This window comes from Lemur catta, chromosome 6 (genome assembly GCF_020740605.2).
Source record: "Lemur catta isolate mLemCat1 chromosome 6, mLemCat1.pri, whole genome shotgun sequence".
Taxonomy (NCBI): Eukaryota; Metazoa; Chordata; class Mammalia; order Primates; family Lemuridae; genus Lemur; species Lemur catta.
In genome coordinates, this window is record NC_059133.1 from 8,244,633 (window position 1) to 8,268,312 (window position 23,680).

The following is a 23,680-nucleotide window of genomic DNA, read 5'->3' on the forward strand; positions in this document are numbered from 1 at the left end:
GTATGTTGCATAAATCTTTCTCATTTATACATTTTAGTTTCAACTACCTCTGAGGGAACATCTTCCTTTTCTACTTTATCCATGTCATCTCCTGATTCAGCCTCTCCAGAGAAGTCAGTTCATCTGTTACCCCCAATTCTGGCTGGAACTTCCTTCTGGACTTTGTCCCATCAACAGTTGTCTTCTGCCTCCTTTAAAGATGGAGATAAGACAGCCAAAGTTCATTCCCCCTTTGCTCCTAAGGGCCCAGTGTCTTCTGATGAAGAGGAAGTTGACAACCTCAATCAACTGGAAATTATTCCAGATAACTCTGATTCTGCTAAAAAGAAAAGTCATATTTCTAGCAGTAATTGGGTAGAGTTTTCCACCCAAAATGTAGACCACTTTACCTCTCTGTCCTGTTCTAGTTTTCAGACAACCAAAGGCTTGCCCAGGGAACCTGAAGCAAGCAATTCCATTGTAGTTCTTCTAGGGGAGGTAAAAAGTGCAATAGTTAGATTACATGAAGATCTGAGCATGGTGATACAACAGCTTCATGTCATCAGTAGCCATCTGGTAAGCATGAGTGAAAGCAGTGTGCAAGTAAGCCAGTCTCTGCAGGGCCCCCAGTCTTCTGAGGGGAGCTCAGATGAAATCTAATGATCTCAATAGCCATTTTCGATAGACCTCACTGTGGTTCCACTTCCCTAGAACTTCAGTTAACATTTTATAGATTTGCATTACTATGGCAAAAAAAAAGGAGGGGAGCGGTGGTTTAATTTTTCCTTGTTAGGTTATTAACAAGTATTTTTCAAACCAGTAATTTCATTTGAGTGGTTTATTTTTTAAAAAAGAAAAATGCCACCTTTGATGATTTCAGATTTAGATATTAGTTCGTTTGAAACTGAAGAGAATTTCATTCTTCCATGCTCTGTACTTTCCCTCAAAGTGGGTTAAGCATTAGTGGAAGCTGTAGTAAGACCTCAAACTGCAGATGATTACTAGAGAGCTTTTGGATAGGTGGGCAGTAAGAAGCCCTTGACTTTTCAACTGTCTGGTGCTTCATTGTTAACAAGCCTTTGCAGTGACCTAGGAGGATTGAGTTTGGGGTATACGCTTCACATGTTCTCCTGCAAGTTTCAGTGTCTGCAAACCAAGGGCCAGAAATCTTTTCCTTCTTTCAGATGCCACAGTGTTGGGAGTTAAGTTGAAACAAGTAGGACATGGGACAGGTGTTTTTATTGTTAATGTATATTGCAAAGTGAATTCAAACACATGACCGTTTTTCCTTTTATTTCAGAAAATAAATTTGATGTTTTTCATCTTATATGTATCTTTTTAATTCATTAAAACAGCCTTTCAAATAGAAATGTCTCGATTATTTATGGGCAAAATGATCTAGTTTGGGAATTATAGACCAGTGATTCCCACCCCTGTTGGGCATTAGAATCACCATGGAAGCTTTAATTTTGTTTTATATTTGTTTGAGAGAATAATGTAATGGTCACCATGTTCCCATTATTCAGTTTCAACAATTATCAACTCAAGGCTAAAATAATCTTGATTATTTTGAGGATATACAGAACATTTTTAAAATATACTAATGCCCAAGTCTTGCTCCCAGACAAACTGAAACTAGTTTTCATCATGCAAACTGGGTTAGGAGATAGAAGGAATTGTCAGTGCAGACCCTAAAGTGGGAGGAAATTCAGCATGTTTGAGGAATGGCAAGGAGACTGGTGTGGCTAGAGTGAAGTGAGCAAAGGGGAGAGTAGCAGAAGAGTAGGTCATGGATCAAAGAGCGGGGCCTGGTCCCAGGTGATACAGGTTCTTAAAGACCATTAGAGATTTTGGCTTCTATTCTGTGAAATAAAAATGACAGAGGTTTAGGGTACAAAATGACATGAAGTGACTTAGATTCTAAAAGATCACTCTGGGCTAGGCACGGTGGCTCACACTTATAATCCCAGCACTTTGGGAGGCTGAGGAGGGAGGATTCCTTGAGGTCAGGAGTTCAAGACCAGCCTGGGCAACACAGTAAGACCCTGTCTCTACAAAAAGAAATTTTTTTTTCATTAGCCAGGTGTGGTGGCATGCACCTGTAGCCCTGTCTATTTGGGAGACCGAGGCAGGAGGATCACTTGTGCCCAAGAGTTTGAGGTTACAGTGAGCTGGGATCATGCCACTGTACTCTAGCCTGGGCAACAGAGAAAGATCTTGTCTCTAAAAACAATAAAAAATAAAAATAAAAGATCACTCTGGCTTTGGCAGGGGAAGTGGTGCAGGGACACAATGTGAGGCAGGTAAGCCAATTAGAAGGCCACTGGCATCCGGGTGAGAGCTGTTAGTGGCTCAAAGCAAGGTGGGCATCGTGAAGGTGTATGGGAATTGATTAGTTCGGGGACTCACCGATGGAGTGGATAAAATATATGAGAGAAGGAGAGGAGAAAAGGAAGAATCCAAGGTATTGGACTGAGCAACTGAAATTCAAGATTAAAGCTGCTGTTAGATGAGGAAAGTGATAGGTAGAGAAAATTTTGAGGTATTCATTTTTGGATATGCTAAATTTCGGGTGTCTATTAGATAACCCAGTGGATATGTCAAATAAGCACCTGGATATGAGAGTTTGAGAAAGAGGTCTAGATTGGAATGGAAGCAGGCAGTTAGTTTTTGATTGTTATTTAAAACTATGGAACTAAATGAAATCAAGGAAGTGGTTGTGATAGTGGAGAGAACTTAAAGGCCTGAGCCCTGGGCCATTATAACATACAGAGATCAGGAAAAAGTTTAAGAACCAATGAAGGAGGCTAAGAAAAAGCCACCATTGAAGTAGAAACAAAACAGTAACGTGGTGTTTGGAAATCAGGAGTATACAGTTAGTCATACACTGGATGTCCATGTGCCCATTACGTAGATTTACCAATTGTTAACATTTTGCTGTGTTTGCTTTTTCTCGCTTTCTCACTAAACATCTTTATATTATATACACATTAGGTAGAGAAACACATATTTTGCTGAACAGTTTGAAAATAAATTGCAGACATCATGACACTTCACACTTAATGGTGAACATACTTATTATATGAATAAGGGCGATTGTCCAGCTTACCTCCCAGTTAACCACTTTTTTCTTCGGTTGTGTCTAGTCTGTTGTTAAATTATCCTATCATGTTTTTAAATTTGTTGTATTTTTCATTTCTGAATTCTACTTGGTTCTTTTAAAATTTGCTATAGTTTTATAGGTTAATGTTTCTAGCAGATATTTTTAAGTATATGTACTACTAAGAATAGTAAGCAAACCAGTATAGAATTCTTGTTTTTTTTTTTTTTTTGAGACAGAGTGTCACTTTGTTGCCAGGGCTAGAGTGAGTGCCGTGGCCTCAGCCTAGCTCACAGCAACCTCAAACTCCTGGGCTTAAGCGATCCTACTGCCTCAGCCTCCCGAGTGGCTGAAGCGATCCTACTGCCTCAGCCTCCCGAGTGGCTGGGACTACAGGCATGCGCCACCATGCCCGGCTAATTTTTTTTCTATATATATTTTTAGTTGTCCAGATAATTTTTATTTCTATTTTTAGTAGAGACGAGGTCTCGCTCAGGCTGGTCTCAAACTCCTGACCTTGAGCGATCTACCCGCCTCGGCCTCCCAGAGGGCTAGGATTACAGGCATGAGCCACCGCGCCCGGCCTAGAATTCTTACTAGTAAGAATAGTAAGTAAACAAGAGAGTATTCTTACCAGCAAACTAGTAAGAATAGTTTAATACATGCATTTAAAGCTATAAATTTTCTTTTACATAGCTGCATCCCACAGTGTTTTTAAAAGTGTGATGTAATTGGCATACCATAAAATTTACCTTTTTAAGGTGTATAATTCAGTGATTTTTAGTATATTCACAAGTATGTATAGCCATCACCATTATCTAATTCCAGAACATTTTCATCGCCACAGAAAGGCACGTCAAACCCATTAGCAGCTGCTCCCCACTCCCTCTTCTTCCAAGTCGCTGGCAACCGCTAATTTACTATCTCCATGAATTTGCCTACTTTGGATGTTTCATGTCAATGGAATTATATAATTTATAGCTTTTTGTGTCTGACTTTAACTTAGCATAATGTTTTTGAGGTTCATTCATGTTGTAGCATCTGTCATCAGTACTTCATTCCTTTTTGTGGCTGAATAATATCCATTGTGTGGATATATCACATTTTGTTTATCCATTCATCAGTTGATGGACATTTGGGTCATTTACACTTTTTGGCTGTTGTGAATAATGCTGCTATGAACATTTATGTGAACATGTTTTCAGTTTTCTTAGGTGTATAAGAGTGAAATTGCGGAGTCGTACGGTACCTCTTGTGTTTAACTTTTTGAGGAACTGCCAAACTTTTTCAAAGTAGCTGTACCATTTTACCACAAGTTTTGGTGTGTAATATTTTCACTATCTTTTGGTTCCAAGTATATTCTAATTCCTATCATGAAGAAGTGTAGAGATGTAGTTCCTAATTTCTAAGCATATTGATAAACTAACAACAGAATGTTAGTTTAGATGTTATTTTTTGTTACTTGTCTCTGCTGGTTCGTGCTCATGCTATTGTATTTCCTTGTGTGCCTGATTATCTTTGACTATGTGCTGGTCATAACACTTGAAAAATTATTTGTATGAATAATATAAGAACTTGTTTTTTGCTTCTGCCAAGTGCCTGTTGTACTACCGCACTGGTTAAGTAAATCAAGGTCATGGTTTGAAGTTCTCTGGAATACCTAAATTAATCCCAGACTTAAGTTCCTCGTAAGGATTGGTGAGTTTCCAATTCATTCTCACTAGGTAGCCATTATGTTTCACTTCAGTGTAAGGAGCATCTCTTGTTAAACTCCCCACCTTTTATGAGGTGATTTCTCTTCCTATCACCTTTCAAAGCCATCAAAATGGAAATTGGAATTTGTTGGACTCAGTGAATGCCCTTAGGGAAAAGTGGCTTCTGTGATCATTTACCTATCAGGTCTCTGTCTTTTTGAGTACCTACTGTGTACCAGGCCCTGGGAATACAGAGGGGAGCAAAAACCAGGTAATAGTTCTTGTCCTCATAGAGCTTGAGGTCTAGAGTTCTGGAGGAATTTGATAGATTAATCAGTTGTCAAAAATATCAAAATCTAATGGTGCTGGGAAAGGATATTAGGATTTGACCTGGTCAAGGAATTCAGGGAAGTTTTATTTAAGGAAGTAACTTTTGAGATGAAATGTGAATTCCAGGATTATTAAAATAAATGATACCGATGACGTGTTGGACAAATAAACTTCTTCATGAAATAAGATGGAATGTAAAATAAGGATGATCTTAAAGCTTTCTTCATATATCTGGGAGATCTGCCAGTAGATTCTTAGGGGGTAGTAGGATGCAATATCTCCTTTTTGATACTGGCTATAAAATTTCTTAGTTGTATGTTGCTAAGAGTGGAGGAAAAACCTCCAGAATTAGAGCATTCCTCACTCTCTTTGCTCCTTTCCAAAAGGTGCATCATCAGATATCTTGAATACTCAGAGAAACCCTACAAACAACTAAGGCAACAAAAACTGTCCCTTTGAGAAACTACCTTACTTACTATGTGCTTACTACATGCACACAGTAACTTCAGATTTTTAACTAGGTTTTACGTAGCTCATATATTTTAATGCAACCATTCGTTAATTAGTCTAATTAACAAGCACTTATTTGAGCTTTTATTTAGCCAACTCCGTTAAATGAATAGAACAAACTTGGCTTAAATTAAGAAAGGCTATATTCTGATTGACTTTGTAATTATCTCAGTTTAAAAATACTTCATTAGATGTTATTCTCTTAAGTATTTTATCTGGAACTTGAGGATCCTATTATAAGGCAGTTATAAAAATATTTTACCATTTACCTACTGTCAAATTACTCATATGTTCATTCTTTATTTATTAAGCACCTGTTATGAGTAGGCAATTTGCTAGACATTGGGGATACAATAGTGAAGAAGATGGATGTGCTCCCTGTCCTTGGAGCTGGTTTGGTGTAGGTACGATGGCTAAACAGTAGTCTCTGTAAACATGTGGGTGCTAAGGACTTGGGAGGCACAGTGTATGCGGCAGAGCCTGACGAAGAAGAGGGACAACCAGCTCTGACTAGGGGCACAGGGAATGCTGCCTGGGGGAAGTGACGTCCACAGGGAGTTCTGAAGGATAACCACAAGTTAGGCAAACAAAGGGACTTAGGGTGGAGACACAATTTTCTAGGCAGAAAGGACAGCACGTACAAAACCTGGGAGCAAGAGAGAACGTGATGAGTTTGAATATAGCATGTACAAAACTGGCAGGTCAGAAATTTGAGCACTTTAGTTTCAGACTTTATGCAGTGACACAGTCGGTGGTTAGGTGGCCTTTACAGACTGAATAAACGAAAAAGTCTGAGTGACAAGGAAATGTATCATATTGAAAAGAAAGTGTCATAGCAATTTGGGGTTTAAAGGGTTTCCGAAATCCATTCCAAATGAGTTCATTGTGACAGTGCTTTGTCCTAAATGTGCACGGAGTCCCCTCTTCTGTGTGCCTTCATTTTAAAGAGAAAGGAAGGATTGAGAACAACTTGGTGAACCAGATACATATTCAGTAGACAGGGCCCTGGTTTTCTAGGTTTTACTTTATTTTTAATAGAGTCTGAGATGTGATAAAAGGGTTTAGATATGTGGAATTGAAAGATTTTTATTTTTTGCAGAACACCAAGTAATTTGAGGAGGCCAAGCATATTATTGTTATATGTGCCACCTTTTATCAGCAGGCAGGCTTAGAAAAGAGTAAATTGGCTCAGAAGAAACTAGGTTTTCAAGATGATTTTGTTTGGTAATTTTAAATTCTGTTTTCTCACCGACGGTGCAGAAAGTTCTCAAAGATATGGTAATTATTGCAGAATTATGGCTTCGGGCATTTGCAGCTTTTCAAACAGTAAAATTCCATTATAAAATACCACAATCTATGTGTTCAATCATGCTGCAGTTGAGAACTTGTCCCCTCTACTATATACCACATCTTTCTGATATCACAGAACACCTGTAGCATGAAGGAAGAGATAGCCTAGAACCTTAATCACAGAAGGCAAAGATAATGTATATTATTGTATTACATCTGCCAGATGCCTCATAGTGAAGCTAAGTCATTAAATTACTGCCCATACACTTTTTGGTCCAATATCCTGTTGGGTCCCTGTAGCGTTCTCAAACGAGTTATACAAAAACCTAATAAATTATGTTAATACTTTCTTAACATTTCTATTCTTACCTAATGGTCCATTTATTTAACTGAAAAGCTTTTAGCACATCACAAAGATGGTAAAAACAATGATTAGCAAAATAGAAAGATCAGCTTGTCCTTTGGTAAAGTAAGCATTTTTTTATTCACTATTGCTGGTTAAATCAACCATCAATAAAATAAGCAAATCATCAGTCCATATTGTTGCAGAGGTAACAGTGTTTGAAAAGTATATATATTTTTGGCCGAGCACAGTGGCTCACGCCTGTAATCCTAGCATTCTGGGAGGCCAAGGCGGGTGGATCGCTCGAGGTCAGGAGTTCGAGACCAGCCTGAGCAAGAGCGAGACCCCCGTCTCTACTAAAAAAATAGAAAAGAAATTAGCTAGACAACTAAAAATATATAGAAAAAATTAGCCGGGCATGGTGGCACATGCCTGTAGTCCCAGCTACTTGGGAGGCTGAGGCAGAAGGATCGTTTGAGCCCAGGAGTTTGAAGTTGCTGTGAGCTAGGCTGACGCCACGGCACTCTAGCCAGAGTGACAGAATGGGACTCTGCCTCAAAAAAAGAAAAGTCTAGATATTTTTAAGTTTTGAGTCATCTCACAGGTCTTTATTTGTAAAGATTGTTCTGAATCTGAATCTAGTAAGATGAGTCTCCATACAGATAGACTATTTGGGATTTAGAAAACATTCTAATTGATTTAGAAAAACGCCTTCTCTTGGACAGAACTAGAAGGCTAAGCTTTTGGTAGCTGGGAAAACCTCCCCCTTCAACATAAGAGACATGGATTTGCCAAGATGAACAGAAAGGGCTTTCCAGGTGGTGGCACCAGCAGGACCAGCATGAGTGAGACGTGAGACGAGAGCGTGTCTGTCGCACCTGCCACAGCACGAGTAGGCTGACCACCACTGGGAGAGGGTGTCTGTGGGAGATGCTTTCTGAGCTCCAAAGGATGGATGAACAACTTGGAGACTGCCTTGACTGTTACAACTGAACATATGTTCAATTCAGCCAATACTTATTGAGTACCTACTATGTACACACCCTCCGTTGTGGGTGTTTAAGATGCATCAGTTAATAAAACAAATCAAAAAAAGGCCTGCCCTTGTGGAGCTTGCATTCTCACGGGCAAGAGAGAGACAATCTGCCATAAGCACCATCCATAGGTGACTTAGGTAGTGTGTTAGAGAGTAGCACGTGCTGTGGAGACAGTAGAGCTGGGAAGGATGGGAAGGGCCAGGTGACTGGAGGAGGCTCGCAGTCTGGGAACATTTGGGTGAGACCGAAGGAGGGAAGTAAGGGTCTCTGGGATGTGCCTCCCAGGTTGGGGTACAGCCAGTGCGGGGGCCCTGGCTAATAGCCGATGTGCTCACAGATGGGGAGGTGGCCAGCGCGTGGGGGTGGTATGTGGCAGGAGAGGATGACAGAGGGGCAAGGGAGTGGGGACTAGGTAGGGCTTGTAGGCTACAATAGGCCTGCAGTCTCACCCTGAGGGGAAGGGGCACGTTGGAGGTTTTCAGCAGAGAATGACATGTTCTACGTCGGGCTCCAAAGGATCCTTCTGGCTTCTGTGTCAAGAATAGACGCAGAAGGGCCACGGCAGGACAGGGAGGCGTTTAGGAGACTCCCAGAGCCTTCTGTGGGCCTTGCATTATTTTAAAAGTGCTTCAGATGTATTAATCACTTCATTCCCACCATACTTCTTTGAGGTGAGGGCTACTATTACACCTACTTTACAAATGGGGAACTTGAGGCACAGAGACTCTAGGTGACTTGTCTAAGGTCACCCAGCTACTAAGTGGCAAAGCCGGGATTCAAATTCAGAGCCCACCCTCTTAGCCGTAGAGAGAGTGAGAACGAGCACGTGCGGTAAGAATTTCTCATGTGTAGATGCAAAGGGACGGAACAAATGTGTTTTAGAGTTGGGTGAAAAACCTGCATTCTATTTCTGGATTATACATTTGCTGCTTTGGACAGATGAATTATTCTGTTCAGTTCCTAACAGAATGTGCCTAATAGCTATCAATCCCTAAAGCATGTATCGTTGCCAAGATTATCATTAACAAGATTATCGTGTTATTATCTAAATGTTGAAAAATAATAACTTGCATTTGTATAGCAATTTGTAGATGTCAGAGCACTTTTGCACGCATTTTCTGCTATGAAGCCCACAACAAATCACAAGTTCATTATCTTCCTCCCAGCCGGCTCCTCTGGCTCTCCTGTTTTCTGACAGTGGCGACACTAGCTCCAGAGTCCGCTTTGGGTCTTTCCTCTTCCCCTCTCCCCAGCACCCAGGCAGTTCCTGGGCTCTATTGGCCCATCCTGTCCCTGCAGTGCCTTGTTCCTGTCCCCTTTCCTCCATTCGCCCGGCTGTCACCCAGCCTAACTCCCTCCCTGCTTCAGTCCTTCCCAGCCCACTGTGCACGTTGCTGCCTGCAATGTGTAGGCGGTGCCCTCGCCTCTCTCCTGCAGACAGAGTGCCCAGCCGTCCCTGCTAGCCAGGGCCAGGGCCTGAGGGAAGGTAGAGGCAGTAGGAGTATGGAGAGAGGAAAGAGACGCCTGAAAGGTACAAGTTTAAGGGCTCAGGGATTAACTGAAAATGAGGTTGAGAGGTAGGAAGGAGTCAAGGATGAGGTCCAGAACTCTAGTTTAATAAGAATAGTAGTAGCTGACACGTAATGAACACTGACAATGTTGCAAGCGCTTTTTAATCCTCTTAACAACCCTACTAGGAAGGTAATAGTTTTGCCATGGTGGACGTTAGAAAACACAGGCTAAGGGCTGAGGAGCTTGTCCGGGGTCATACAGGTGTAAGGTCAAAGCCAGACCTTGAACTCTGGCCTTTCTTGCTTGGAGCTTGTCACTGCCTCACTGTCAGTGCCTCTGGCTGGGAGAGACAAGTGGGAGGACAGGTGGGTCTGGCCTGGCCCTGCCTTGCTTCTGCCCTTCACCTTGTCCCTCAGGCACATCCTGCTCCCAAGCTGGGTCCTCTGCACTTCTAGGAGCTGCTTGGCTGCAACTGCCACCCAGCTCTCTGGATCTTCCTTTGTTGGCTCCCCAATTCTGCAGAGTCTCAGCCTCCACCACACGCCCCTAAGCCCTTCCTTGCCCCTTTCATGTCAAGACCCAAATTAGCAGATGTTGGGGCAGGGGTAGGACATCCTTAGAGCTAGTTTAGAGCTGAAGAGACTGTCCCAATTTCTCTCTTTCCCACCTAATTAAACTGTGAAAATGTCACGCAGCCACGCATACAATTTGATTTTAATTGGGAACTATTTTCACTGGTTCACCCTGGCAGTGGGGAATTTTCACTTCCTATCATGCCTTGGGTCTCCGCCTTGGGGAGTGTGTAATATGCACTTGAAAACCACACAGAGCACCCCAGAAATAGCCAACAGAGACTAAAGGAAAAAAATTACTTTGAATTCAGTTACATAAAGCAGTAATATGTTCATACTTCTTTTAAAAAATGAAGTGGGGGCACCTACTAGTGTGTCTTGTCAGTTAGTTTTTTTATCCCGGTGTGGGTGACGGGACACTGGCTCTGCCTGCACACCGTTGCGCAGGAGAGTGCCAGAGCGGGACACCAACCCCAGGGAGCCAGCTTTGGTAGCACTAAACCTGTTCTCTTCCACCTGTGCCCCATGCCCCCAAAACAAGTCGGAGGGTTGAACTAGAAACAGTGCCAGGCTAGATTCATCCAAATATGAAAATGAACACACAGCTTGAAAAGCACAAAGTCAAGGATAAAGAGAACTAGCAAAAGGGAAGAAAACAAGCAGGTCCCACTGCACCGGCGAGAAGGCCAGGTTCGGCGGTTCTCACGAGAGACCCAGTCAGCGCGTGGAGTCTGTCCGCTTCACAAGGTCGAGTCGACGACAGACCCACTACAGACAGCACAGGCTGGCAGCCGGAAAGCCCGTGGAGAAGGGTCCCCAAGAGACATCACTGGGGAGCTGATTCAAGGCTGGGGGGACGGGGCGGGGGGAGGCATGGGAGCATGGGGTGAGGGTGTCTCCGTGGGAGGCACAGCAGGTGCACTGCCCCACCAAGGCAGGAGAAAGAGGAGCTTGGTCCCCCTGGGGCTGTCAGGAACCATTTAGTGAAACTGTGTTCAAGCTTTCAGGAGGGAAGGGGCCCTCACAGAGATGCCCACGCTGCACCTGCAGCCCTGTCCATCAAGATCCTCATGTGGGCCCCCAGAGAGCCACTGGAGGCCGTGGGACCCCATAGCGGAACAGGCTACCCCAGCCCTCTCCGCAAAGGCTGCAGAGCAGACAGGCTGCAGAGCAAGGGAGGCCCTGCTCTCTGCCAGCTGCATTTCCTCCTTCCCAGGCAACTTGGTCTGCAGCTCAACAGATCAGCACCAGCTCACTCACCTGTTTGCTAGGAAGCACTACTGGGCACACCTGTGCCGCCTGAGCCGCTAAATTGCCATTGCTCTATTGAAGGGGAGGGCTGCATTAATCACCTTAACAAGCTGTGGTCCCGGTTAAGGACAGTAATGTCACGCGGCTTGGGAACAAGACATCCGAAGTCCCTTTCACCTGCCGTGTAGGCGGGGGTTGGCTGCAAGCCTGATCCAGAGACCTGTAGATTTCCTCTTGTAAAATATGTTAGAGCTATGGGAGGAAAACGCAACACACCAGCGAGCTGTGCTTCCTGGTTATTTATGTCAGAAGGTTTCCACTGCTCAATCTGTTCAAATCCCTCGGGCCTTGCACTTCCTAACACTTGTAGAGCACTTTACAGTTGGCAGAGCACTTGAATGCGTCTCAATTTAGTCTTGTAGCTCTCGGGAGAGTAAGGCAGAGAGGAATTAGGGCCTCGGCGTGGCTGAGTCACTGGCTCAGGGTCACACAGCTGTGAGCATCGAGCTGCTGCCTCTCCCAAGATTGCTCATGCCGGAGGTGTCGTAGTCCGTCTGGGCTGCTCTTGCAAAGTACCATATACTGGGTGGCTTACAAACAATAGAAATTTACTTCTCACAATTCTAGAAAACTCATATCCTCATATGGTGGAAAGAGGGCAAGTGAACTCTCTGGGGTCTCTTTTATAGGAGCACTAATCTCATAATGGGGGTTCCACCTGGTGACTCAATCACCTCCCAAAGGCCCCCACTGCCTAATATCATCACATTGGAGGTTAGGATTTCCACATATGAGTTTGGGAGGGACACAAACATTCAGTGCAGAATGAGAGGCCTCCTCTCCCACTAGCTGTACGGCCCCCAGCCCCTGCCCCAAAGCACTGGGACACTTTGGGATTCCAATCGGCTGCCAAAAACTCAGTATGGAGTCTGTGCCCTTAAAATTGTCTTCTATAGTCTTAATCTTGTAGATTAGCTTTGTTTAAGCCATTAACATATTTCATCATCATCTCTAATATACGGAAATTAGTGTTTTCATGTGGCTCATTAATCTCCACTTTTTCCCCTAAGAAGGTCGAGTTATTGGAAACAATATTACACAAAACCAGGACACCTCACAGTCTGCAGATGAGCCCAGGGGGGAGGGCGGTTATCACTCTGATTTTGTCTAGACGCCTAAATGACAGTTGGTCCGTGAATTTCAGTGATGAATCTGCTGAGGTTTGCAATGATGCTGTTCTGCTCTTGAACGTTAGAACATGGCAGTACTTGCAGCCTCTGAGCACAGGACTGTTACCACATGGAAAAGTCAAGTCAATACAGATGCTTAAATATTAATAGACAAGTGATTAATTAATTAAAATCACAAATTTAAGGAATTTTTAAATAATCCTGGGGCTAGGATAGGGTTGGGAGCGAGCATGCGTCTTTCTCTGTGATTGCCCTCTTGCTTCTTCACAGCCAGCCAGCACAGAGCCTGCTGGGCCAACGCCCAGGTCTTTAGTCTATATGGCGTGTTTGTCCCTTGGGTAACACGACAGCACTGGCAGGGTGGTGAGATGAGAGCGGTGTCTGTATCACAGCTCCTTTGGGATAGAGGTTGGAGGAAACTGCCAGTGGGAACACTGGTGTTACCAGAAATGTCACTAAAACCTGGGACAGAGGTTGAGCTGTTGGCTGCAGGGCTTTGGTTTTGCTTAGGAAGAGGCCTTTCCAGATGGGAACAGAGATGGTTGCTCCAACAGTAGAGGGGAAACTGAGGCCACCACTGCAGTCCCTGTGTTAGTTTGCTAGGGCTGCCATGATAAAGTGCCACGAACTGGGTGACTTTAAAACACCAGCAATTTATTGTCCCACAGTTCTGGGAGCCAGAAATCTGAGATCTGGGTGTGGCAGGGTTGGTTTCTTCTGACGGTGCGAGGGAGGGTCTGCTCCAGGCCTCCCTCCAGCTTCTGGTGGTGGCAGCAGCGACCCGGCACTCCTGGGCTTGTAGATGCTGCGCTCTGGCCCCTGCCCTCCCGCGGCTGTTCCTTGCGTCTCTGCACAGCGTTCCCTCTGCACGGCAGTCTCCGTGTCCAAATTCCCCTTTGCGTGATAACACTGGGCATGTTGACTTCGGGCCCACCCTGATGACCACATTGTATTTTATTACTTCTATAATGACGCTATTTCTTTAGGTCACCTTGTGAGATACCCGGGGTTGGGACTCCAACATATCTTTTGGGGGGACACAGTTTGGCTCATAATAGTTCCTTTCCCCATACACGGCCTCTCCTCTGCTCAGGCGTGAACAAACATTTCAATAAAAGCAGGCACTGCACCCGGCACCCACCTGGCTCAGCCCAGCCCTGATCCCACAGGAGCTCAGAGTCACCCAGGGCTGGCCCTCTTCACTGCTCAGAGGCTGTGCAGGGGCGTGGGAGACAGGCCCTGCTGGCACGTTCTTGGGATCAGACTGTACCGGCTCTGCCCCTTCCCGCTCTGCAGCCCTGGGCCTGCTGCTCAGCCCTTCAAGCCTCTGTTCCTTCACCTGTGTGGGAAGGTAATTGCATCCACCTTGCCTAGTTATTGGGAGAATTAAATGAAATCATGCCGACAAGCTGCCATGCGCATAGTAGATGCTCAATAAATATTAGTGCCCTTCTCCCATTTCTACACTTCCCACACATCTCGCATAGCCCTGGGATTTCAGGTTGACCTGACGTTGCTATACAGGTGATTCTGCAACAGGCATGTGCTCCTCGAGCTGAATTTGTGGTTCAATTCATTGACGAGAACGCTTTTCAGTGCCTGGGTTCTCAGAATCCACCAAGGGGCACCAAGCTGACTGATGGCTGCCTTCTTTGAAAAGGACACAGGCCAAACACCGTGCCTGGCCTTGACTGATGGTTGCACTGGCTCTCCAGGTCCCATATGGCAGGGGCCTTTGTGTCTGCCTTGCAGAAATCAATTGCCCCGTTCCCGGGAGCTCGGGTCCCCAGGAGCCGCATTCAGAAGAGAACAGCTGCACCAGGCAGGCATCTCTCTGTTCAGGGGGCTCCAGCTGACACTCACCCCCTCCGCTGCCTCTGGGCAGCTGAGGCTGTAGCCTGCTTCAAAATGACGCAGGGCTGCCCCTTGCTGGGGTCACCACTACCTCAGTATTGTAGGTTCAGAAACACTTGCTTTAGCAAAGCGGCTCTTCCCGAGGGGCTCCAGCCCAAAGAGAATGGATTGTGATAACCCAAATCCAAAGAAACTGTCTTATAAACCAGATCAGTCTTTATACCAGATGCTCCAGTGTTTATTTATTTGTTTGTTTATTCAGTCATTCAGTAAACGTCTAGGAGGGCTAGACACTTGCCCATGTTAAATCATTTCATCCTAAAAATAATCCTGAGAGGTGTCAGCATCCTCCCTCTTACAGGTGGGGAAACTGAGTTTTAAAAGATGAAGTGATTTTCCCAGATTCCTGCTCTTGCGGTGGGCACAGGATAAAGGCAGGAAGATCACAGCACACCAAGGAGAGAAGCTGCAGGAAGACTGGGCTAGAGAGGTGGGTGGGGCCGACTGTATACCAGGGGCGCCCATTCAGCAAAACAATACGCCAGCATCCCAGGCACTGTGAGCTCAGAGGGGAAACTGTGGCCAGAACACTCGGGTCAGCAAACCCTGCTGCGCAGCATGGGTCTCCTCTCTAGGGCCTCTCTAGCTAAGCAAAGGCTTGCCCTCCTCGAGATCCCCAAAGCCCATGCATTCGTCAGCTCTTGATAAATTACACCAAGGGAGCAAACAACCCGATTCTCAGCAGCTCACAACCCGGTTCATTTCTCCCTGGGGGTAACTCTGACCCACATCTCCTTCCTGGGATCTGGGCTGAGGGAGCAGCCCCTCTCCAGACACATTCTCTGGCAGAGGGGAGAGAAAAAGGGTGGAACCATGCCGTAACTTTCAAAACTTCTCGCCATGGTTGCTTCTTTCATACGCTCTTGGCCGAAGGGAGCCACACGGGCAAGTCTGCAGCCACTGGGGCAGGGTCGCAGGAACTCTTTCGAGTCAAGGCAGCCAGTAACTGGCAATATAATTATCATGGGTTATCCACGCTTCTGGTCTCCACGTTCTGGTTTACAAAATGGAAGTAATATCAGCTCCCTCCTACTGGGGCTCTCATAAAGATGAAATGAAATACAGCATGCAGCATGGTACGTTCTAAATGGACTTGAAATGTCCCAGTGCCTAGCACAGTGCCGCCTGGCACAGAGTTGAGCTCATAGGTGTCCACGGAACGTTATTCATCAAAGAGTATTTCCTGGGCGCCTACTCTGCGCCAGGCACTATTCTAGGCTGTTCCAGGATAGCTTTTAGGATCACATGGAGAACAAGACAAGCAGGATCTCTGTTCTCATGGACCTTACATTCCAGTTAGTGGGACACAGTACAGAACTAAGAATTTCAGAGAGTGCTAAGAGCTGTAAAGAAAAGAAAGTGGAATTAAGAAAGATACCTCCAAAGAGGTAACTCTGAGGAGAGATCTATGTAATGAGAAGGAGCCAGTCCTGAGAAGATGTAAGGAGAGAGGATAGCACGTACAAAGGCCCTGAGGCAGGGATGAGTTTAAGGCCAGTCAGGCTTGGGCAATTGAGCTGAGTGCAGGGCAGGCCCACACAGAAGGAAGTCAGAGAAGTAGTCAGGGACCCCGATGCCTTTTCTAGTCTCTCGCTTTCCTTTCTAGAGCAGAAGTCCTCTAAGGACAGGGTCATCAGAACCTAGCACAGTGCCTGGAGTATCACAAGTGTCTAGGAAACATCTGTTAGAGAAAGAAAGAACCATCAGGATGGGACAGTGGACATCTAAACCATTGGGACAATGGCCATCTAGCATTCAATGACACAGCTCCTGTCCCCTGGAGGGGACTTGGGAAGCTCTGGCCCACTCATTCCTCATTCTCCTTCTTGATTCACTGGGCCTAGGAACTTCTCTCACTCCACGACAGCAGCATCACTCCATGACATGCTACAATTTCCAAAGTTACAGCTGATTTTATATGACATTTCACAGTAGCCACTTTCTGATGACCTAGAGAAGTAGGCTCTCTTGTAAATAAGCTCTCTCCAAATCACAGTGTGGGATGAGCTACCACCAATTCCACCCATTGAACACCGATCGCCATCAGCTCTGCCTCCAGACCATGGCAGCTGCTGACCTTGACCTGGGTTTCAGCGTGACTTCCACTTTGGGGACCCGGATCTTGCTACCCACAACCAGTGGAGGCACACAGCATGCATGTCTAACTCCATATGCACACCTCAATGACAGCTGCTTGTGGAAGAGAGGAAGGGAATGATTTAAGTAACACCATGCCTCAGCATGAGCTGACCAGGAGCTGTGCCTCAGTGGTCCCTCAGCACCCTGCTGCCTCTCCTGGGTTGAGCATCTCTCCTCTACGGTCCTTAATATCCTAGTGTTTAAAGCTCTAGGAGGTTTGGAGACACCAGGCTCCTGCACAGAGACAGCACTCGAGCCCAAGTGAAGGACAACTGGGCCCAGCTGGACTGCTGCAAGCCAAGATGGCAGTCTTGGGGGGAGGCCTGACAAGGGACGGGGGCCAGGGCAGGGAGCAGCTGAGTTACATCCCTGAGCCACTTGGCAGAGATAGGTGATGGGGAGCCCTGTGTTGTTGGCTGGGAGTCCGAAGACCTAGACCCTAGCCCTGGCTGGCCACTGAGCCAAGGGACCTTGGGTTTGGTTCCCAGCTATAAGTGAGGGCCTTGGAGTGGGTGGGCCCAGCAGCCTCCTCCAGCTCTGGCGCTTCTGTGATTCCTCAGGGAGGGTCGGGACGCTGGCAAAGGGCCCGTTGTAGGTGTGTGGAGAACACAGGTGATCTTCCTGGGGACTGGATGGAGGGTAGAGATCGCCTCTGGGCCAAAGGAGCCATGGGAGGACGCCCACTGGGCCCTCCTCGGTGAGACTGGGAGGAATTTGTGCCCACCCAGACAGGAATCAGCCTATCCCCAAACCTGCCTTCAGCAGGGGCAGCTTCCGAGGCCTGCGCCACTGGGGACCGGGCTGGGCTCGTAAAGTCAGCCGAGTCCTGTGCGAGGGCTTCTCCTTAGCCTCAGCCTCTTCTCGTAGCCAGTGTCCTAGAGACGGCAAGAAAAGGGCCAAGAAGGCGAGGGGCTTGGGTACAGCAGGGCCAGGCCCAGGAGGACTAATGAGAAAATGTGGTGTCTCCGGTGGGGGTGGGCCTGGCCCCTCCTGGCACGGGTCAGAGGGGTTGGGAGCGTTGGGCCCGCAGGCCAGAACAGCGCCCTGCAGAGGCTGCAAGTTCAGCACAGACACTCTGAGCTCAGATTTCTGCATGGCCCCAGCGGGGCTAGGAGAGGAGGGGCCGGAGCGCTGAGCGGCACGGCTGGCGGCTGCCATCTGAGAAGGAGCCCTGGAGGGACGCTGAGCCCAGGGCACTCCTGGTGGCCGCCCTGCCGGCCACAGGGCGGGGAGTGGGGGTGCCCAGGCCGGGACTCGGGAGAGAACTCGCATTTCCCAAGTGCCCAACACACACTGTGGCCAGCCCCACACCGCGGGAGGAGCCGTGCAGAGTGGACTAAACATCACTTGAGTGTAAATCTCTGAGTTGTGGACCCACACGGTCCAGTCTCGGGATAGAGTCACAGACAAGCAGTCCAATCCAAATAGTCAAAACGAATAAAAGAGGAATTCCCATTCCTGCCCTGACATCTCTTTAAGCCAATGTGGCTGACTCTGTGCAGCCCCAAAGCACCCATACCCCCAACTCCACGCTCCACCTCGACCCTCGGGCTCCAGCCCCATGCCGCCTGTCCACCCTCCGGCTGGTGCCCTGACGGCGGGAGACTTGGAGTGAGGCCTCCTGGTGCCCGCCTGGCCCAGTTGGGTGCCCACGTAGCAGCCACCCTGCATGGTAAGCTGCCAGCACAGAGAGCCATGGGGGCTGGGAGAGCCCACAGGAGCAGTGTGAGCCCAGAGCCAGGGCTGCCAGCAGGAGCGCAGAGGAAGGGCAGAGGACAGATGTGACCGTGGTCACACCAAGTGCATCTGCAAGCCTGCAAGATGCTGCCTTCCCCAGGCTGTGGTGAGGAACTCGGGTCTGTCCGAAGCCAAAGTGTTCCTGGAATACGTCACATGTACTTCCTATCTGGGACTAGAAGTGCCTGTGTGTGTGCATGTGTGTGGGCGCGCGTGTGTGTGTGTGTGTGTGCGCGCGTGTGTGTGTGCGTGCATCAGGGGGAGTAAGGGAGACTGATGGGGAAGATTAGAAGAGATGTTCAGTTAAGAAGAAGGAAAAAGAAGGAGTTGCTGAGGGAATGGGGTTGAGAGAGAGAGAGAGAGAAACACATTTGGAAGCATAAACTTCAACCACAGACATTTGGAAATTTTTAGAGGTTGTCATAATCTTTCTGGATGAGTTTTTTAAAGCCATGGTATCCAACCTATGGCATAACTTTGGGCCAGGGCCAGGAACAGCAAAACAGAACCCATCAGATGCGCACCCCGCCACGGAATGTTTGCCCAGAATCTTCCCAACAGCCCTGCAGGGCCCTGAGGTCCCAAGGAATGATTTTAAAACCACAGTGTTCATGTCACAATTTAAAGACCCAGCACTTTCCATCTGTAGTCGTGCATCATAATGTTTTGCCGTCAGGCTCTGGGGCCCAAATCTGTTAAAATTCTGGTGCTTCTGTGGCTTTGGGATTGGATAATGATAGAAACTTCCGCAGAGGAAGAAAAAACAAAAGACAGCACACCAGGAGCCCGATGCAGCCGTGTGGCCACAGGGCAGGTCTCCTGCCCTGCCTGAAGAGAGTGGGCTCCCGAGACTGGGGTTGCTGGCCACGGCTCATTCTTGGAATGGTGTGAAAGACACGATGGATTGTTAATATCAATGGCAACAACAACAATAATACATCAGTGCTTTGCATTTGTAATTTACATTTGTGTTTCACATGTATAATTTATGTCTGCAGAGGGCTTGATGTTCTACAAAGCTCATCATACACAACTCCCTCTCTCCATCCTGACAGCAGCATAGTGAAGCACCTTAGTGCTAGGCGGGAGTGAACCAAAAATGCCTGGTTCTCCTCCTCCCGGGGACAAGGCAAAACGGCACTTCCCACCCCCTGGAAGTTATGATGCATGGCCATGTCACTCAAAGCATGTGGCTGAAGCCTTTCCGTTACAAGTCACATGTTCCCTGCCCTGGTGTAGCTCGGGTCCCAGAGGGAGGACACCCTGAACAGAGTCCCCAGTTAACCAGCAATGGGTGTAGCATGAATGTGTGTTTGTCACTGCAGCAAAGCCCAGCCAGACTGATGGGTACAGAAATTATCCCCATTTTCAAAATGAGTAAACATTTACCCAAGGCCTCCTAGATATAAGCTTGGAATGGAATCTAGGTCTTTTGCTTCGTTGGCAAAAGGCAGGCACCATAATGAGTTGGAAAGGACTTTCCCATTAGGCAGAGCAAAGATTGAATCCATCTAGGTTCTTAGAGCTGATGGAACAGAGGATGGTAACACTCCACAGGGCGGTGGGGAGAGCTAAGGTCAGACGACTCAGGCCACAGGGGGTGCTCCATAGGCGCTCCCCACCCTGGGCCTAGTGCTCTTCTACTTTGTACGTACCATGTTGCAAAGGTTTCCCCTTAGCTGAGGACGTTTGAAGATGACTTAGGGTTCCCCAAGCACCCCCAGTGTACTGCTCTTCCTTCCGCCCTTCAGCTAAGCAGAGCCTTTATTCTCATCTGGGCTTGGAAGCTGGAAGGCGTCTCCTATGTGTCCAATTAGAATGTTTTTCATTTCAAAACATATTGTCCAGGGACAATGACATAAAGCAGGACTTAGCTGGCTCCTGAGAATGGAAGCAGACAGTGAAGAGGCTTTCTGAGAACAGTGGCACCTTTGAGAGCCACTGCCCCTCTTGGCTCTGAACCGGGCGGGGGAGCTGGCACCCAGGTGTCAGCAGGAGAGACCTTGTAATTAATTTTTAAATTTGCTATTATCATGCATTTAGGCAGTGGGCTGAAGTTCCGGCTGGTTTTGACCTTTAAAAATGTTACAGGCGCTATCAGCTTTTCTCCAGCGTGAGGGACACTGACCCAGAGGCTATAAAAACCACAGCCTCGTGGGCTGGCAACCTTCCTTTTAGTTTCCTCTGCTTTCCCTTTATTTTACTTGTCATCTATATAAAGGAAATCCACGTACACTTTTTTTTTCTGGAAATGAGGAATATGTTTCCATCCCTTCATTTTCCCTTCATTTTCCGTTCCCAAAGTGGATGTCACACATTGTTTTTTTTTATTGTGGTAAAATATACATAACGTTTACCGTCTTAACCTTTTCTAGATGTGCGGTTCAGAGGCATTAAGTACATTCCATTGCTGGGCAGCTGTCAGTACCACCCGTCCGCGGAACTTTCTCGTCTTCCCCAACTGCAACTCTGCACCCCTAAAACACGAACTCCCCGTTCTTCCTCCAACCCCTGGAAACTCCCATTCTGCTTTCTGTCTCTTTGAATTTGACTGCTCTAGGGACCTCGTATGAGGGGAATCAGACAGTATTTGTCTTTTTGTGACTATCTTATTTCACTCAGCATAATGTCCTCAAGGTTTATCCAAGGTTGTAGCAGGTGTCAGGATTTCCTTCCTTTGAATGCTGCATACCATCCCATTGTAGCTGTAGCTCATCTATTTTAAATGGTAAAGGACCCTCATGGCTCACAGTGATAGACTGTTTTCCCGTAGGTCCCCCAATCAGATCTGGAGATCAGGGTGATTACTGCAGGACACATGGGAGGGATCAGTCTCTGAAACGCTAAGGGACTCTCCTGGGCCTCTCTCCTTGCCAGAGCCCCGGGCCTTGTCCAGCTGCCATCCCGTGACATCCTGGGGGTCTCAGAGATAAAATCATACTGATCCAGGGCAAATGGAGCAGAAGGGACTCATATTTGCATGCAAAGCCAGTCGCGATGCACGTTGACTCAGGTTAGACTGTGTCTAGGCTGGAGCAGAGCCCCCCCCCCCCCCCCCGGCCAGGTCAGAGCAAGCCAGGGACAAGCCCCAGCCCGTGGTGGACGGGCACCGACTTGGGCCAGGCACTCTGCCAGGCCCCATCCAGCGTCTGCACCTCTCACAGTAGCCCACAGGGAGGGGTTCTTGCCCCGTCTTCCTCCTCACTGTGCCTCTCCACCCCGAGGAGGCGGGTGGAGGAAGAAGAGCAAGGCCAATCTAGACATCCCGCTGCAGAGTAGGGGGCTGTGACAAGGCCCAGAATCGGGCTCCTTCTACTGCTGCCACCACGGTAGGCTTGGGGACCCCTCCTCAGGGACCAGGGCCTCCGAGTGTCATCCACCCCATGTTCTCTTCTGGACCACTTTCAGGTGGGAAGCTAGTGATGGTAGTCCCGAGCACTGAGATAGTTCTTCGCTAAATTTAGTTAAACCGCAGACATTTCCTGAGAGCCTCTGCTACGCACCAGGCTCAAGGCTGGGCACTGAGATGCCAAGATGAACGAGACCTTGTCTGTGACCTTGAGGGCCAGACCAGAGACAGGTCCACGCTGCTGCCATACAACAGACTGTGCAGAGGTGGCCGAGCCGTGCTGGGTGGGAGGGAAGCCCTCGCAGAGGAGATGCTCTCGGAACGGGGTCTCCTAGGAGCAGCTCGCCAGGTAGAGCAGGGGCGGTACGGGCCGTGCGTCAGCAAGCTCAAGGTCTGCAGGGAGGGGCCAGCCGGTGAGTGGCAGGGTGTTCTGGAAAGCAGGCAGGTGCCACAGTCTGCAGGGCCCTGGAGGACGACAAACAAACACGGGAGCCTGGACTTTCTCTTGTGGGCAACGGGGAGCCCGGAAGGGTCTCAGGATGGAGGGCCCAGGGGCGTGTGGGCACCAGGCTGGCAGACACGGGAATGGGGAGGAGAGGAGGGATCAGGGCAGCAGCGGGGAAGCCCTGGGGACAGCAGACCCGCCTGCCCAGCCACAGGAGGTGGGCGGAGCCGGAAGGTTGGCAAGGAACACTTCTTGGGGACAGCTGTGTCCTCCTCAGGGGCTTCAGACCATTGGAGCAGCAGATCGGTGCCAGCCACAGCGCGCCTGGACTTGAGAGGCTCTGCGGGCCACTGTCCACACAGAACATGCAGGTCCGTAGAGGCGACTGAAGAGGTGTAAGTGGAACCCTGTGTGTGGAAAGCCTGGCCCTGAGTAGAGGCCCATAAACATCCTTCAAAACCCACCAGCCAACTGACAGAGCCCAGGCGCGTATGAAGGCCTGAGCGGCGCACGGCTGCGTCGGGCTGGGCAGGGGAGGCGGCCAGTGAGCCAGCCCGGGCCAGATGCCGCCGGCACCCGCCGGGCTCTTGGCTGTGAGCACCGGCGCCAACTGCGTAAGGAGGCGATAAAGGCCGTGTCAAAAGGGCATCGCTGGGAGGGCTGGAGCTTCCAGAAACAGTGCCCCGCACGGCCCCAGACCGTGTGCAGAGCTGTCCAGCAAGAACTCGCTCTCACTGAGCCTGGGACCCTGCAGTCCGCACCACGGCCGCTCCTGCACCAAGAGCCAGGCCTGGCAGCCAAGACTTGCTGCCGCCAGGGAGAGAGGAGAAAGGCCCTTCCCTCACTCGAGCTCCCCAGTCACATGTGCCCTGTACCCCAGCTGCCAGGAAGGCAGGGAGAGGGGACTTCCGGGGCTTTTAGCTCCTTTAGAGGAAGTGATCTTCCCACCCCACCCCCACCCCCATCAACACTCATAAAATAGATACTCTCCCGGCCACAGGAAGGGGTTGGGGTGGCCACATGAATGACAAGTGTCCTCCACACCATCCCTGCCTTCTGAGGCCTTCGAGCCTTGGGGGACTGAGCCATGCACAGCAGCTGAGGTTCCAGGTGGCGTGGGTGGGTGCCCTAAGCTCCAAACAGCGGGGCCTTGCCCGCTGCTCAGCGCCTTCCTCCCCCAGCACTGAGGGCAGGCCTTGGCGCGAGAAAAGTACTTGACTGTTGAACGAGGATGTTCTATCAAGAAGCTGCTCTGGAGGATCCGAATCCAAAGCCGGGCATGGCTGAC

The 23,680-nt window shown here is 48.3% G+C and overlaps 1 protein-coding gene across 1 annotated transcript in view; it reads left to right on the forward strand.

Annotated features, from left to right (window-relative positions):
- The window catches only part of ENTHD1 (ENTH domain containing 1), a 110,785-nt gene extending 110,041 nt beyond the window's left edge, over positions 1-744 (forward strand). The window contains exon 6 of the mRNA XM_045554861.1: positions 38-744. Within this exon, the coding sequence (XP_045410817.1) occupies positions 38-639 (602 nt within the window). The 3' untranslated portion in view covers positions 640-744. The remainder of the gene's footprint in view (positions 1-37) is intronic.
- The last annotated feature ends 22,936 nt before the right edge of the window (positions 745-23,680 follow it).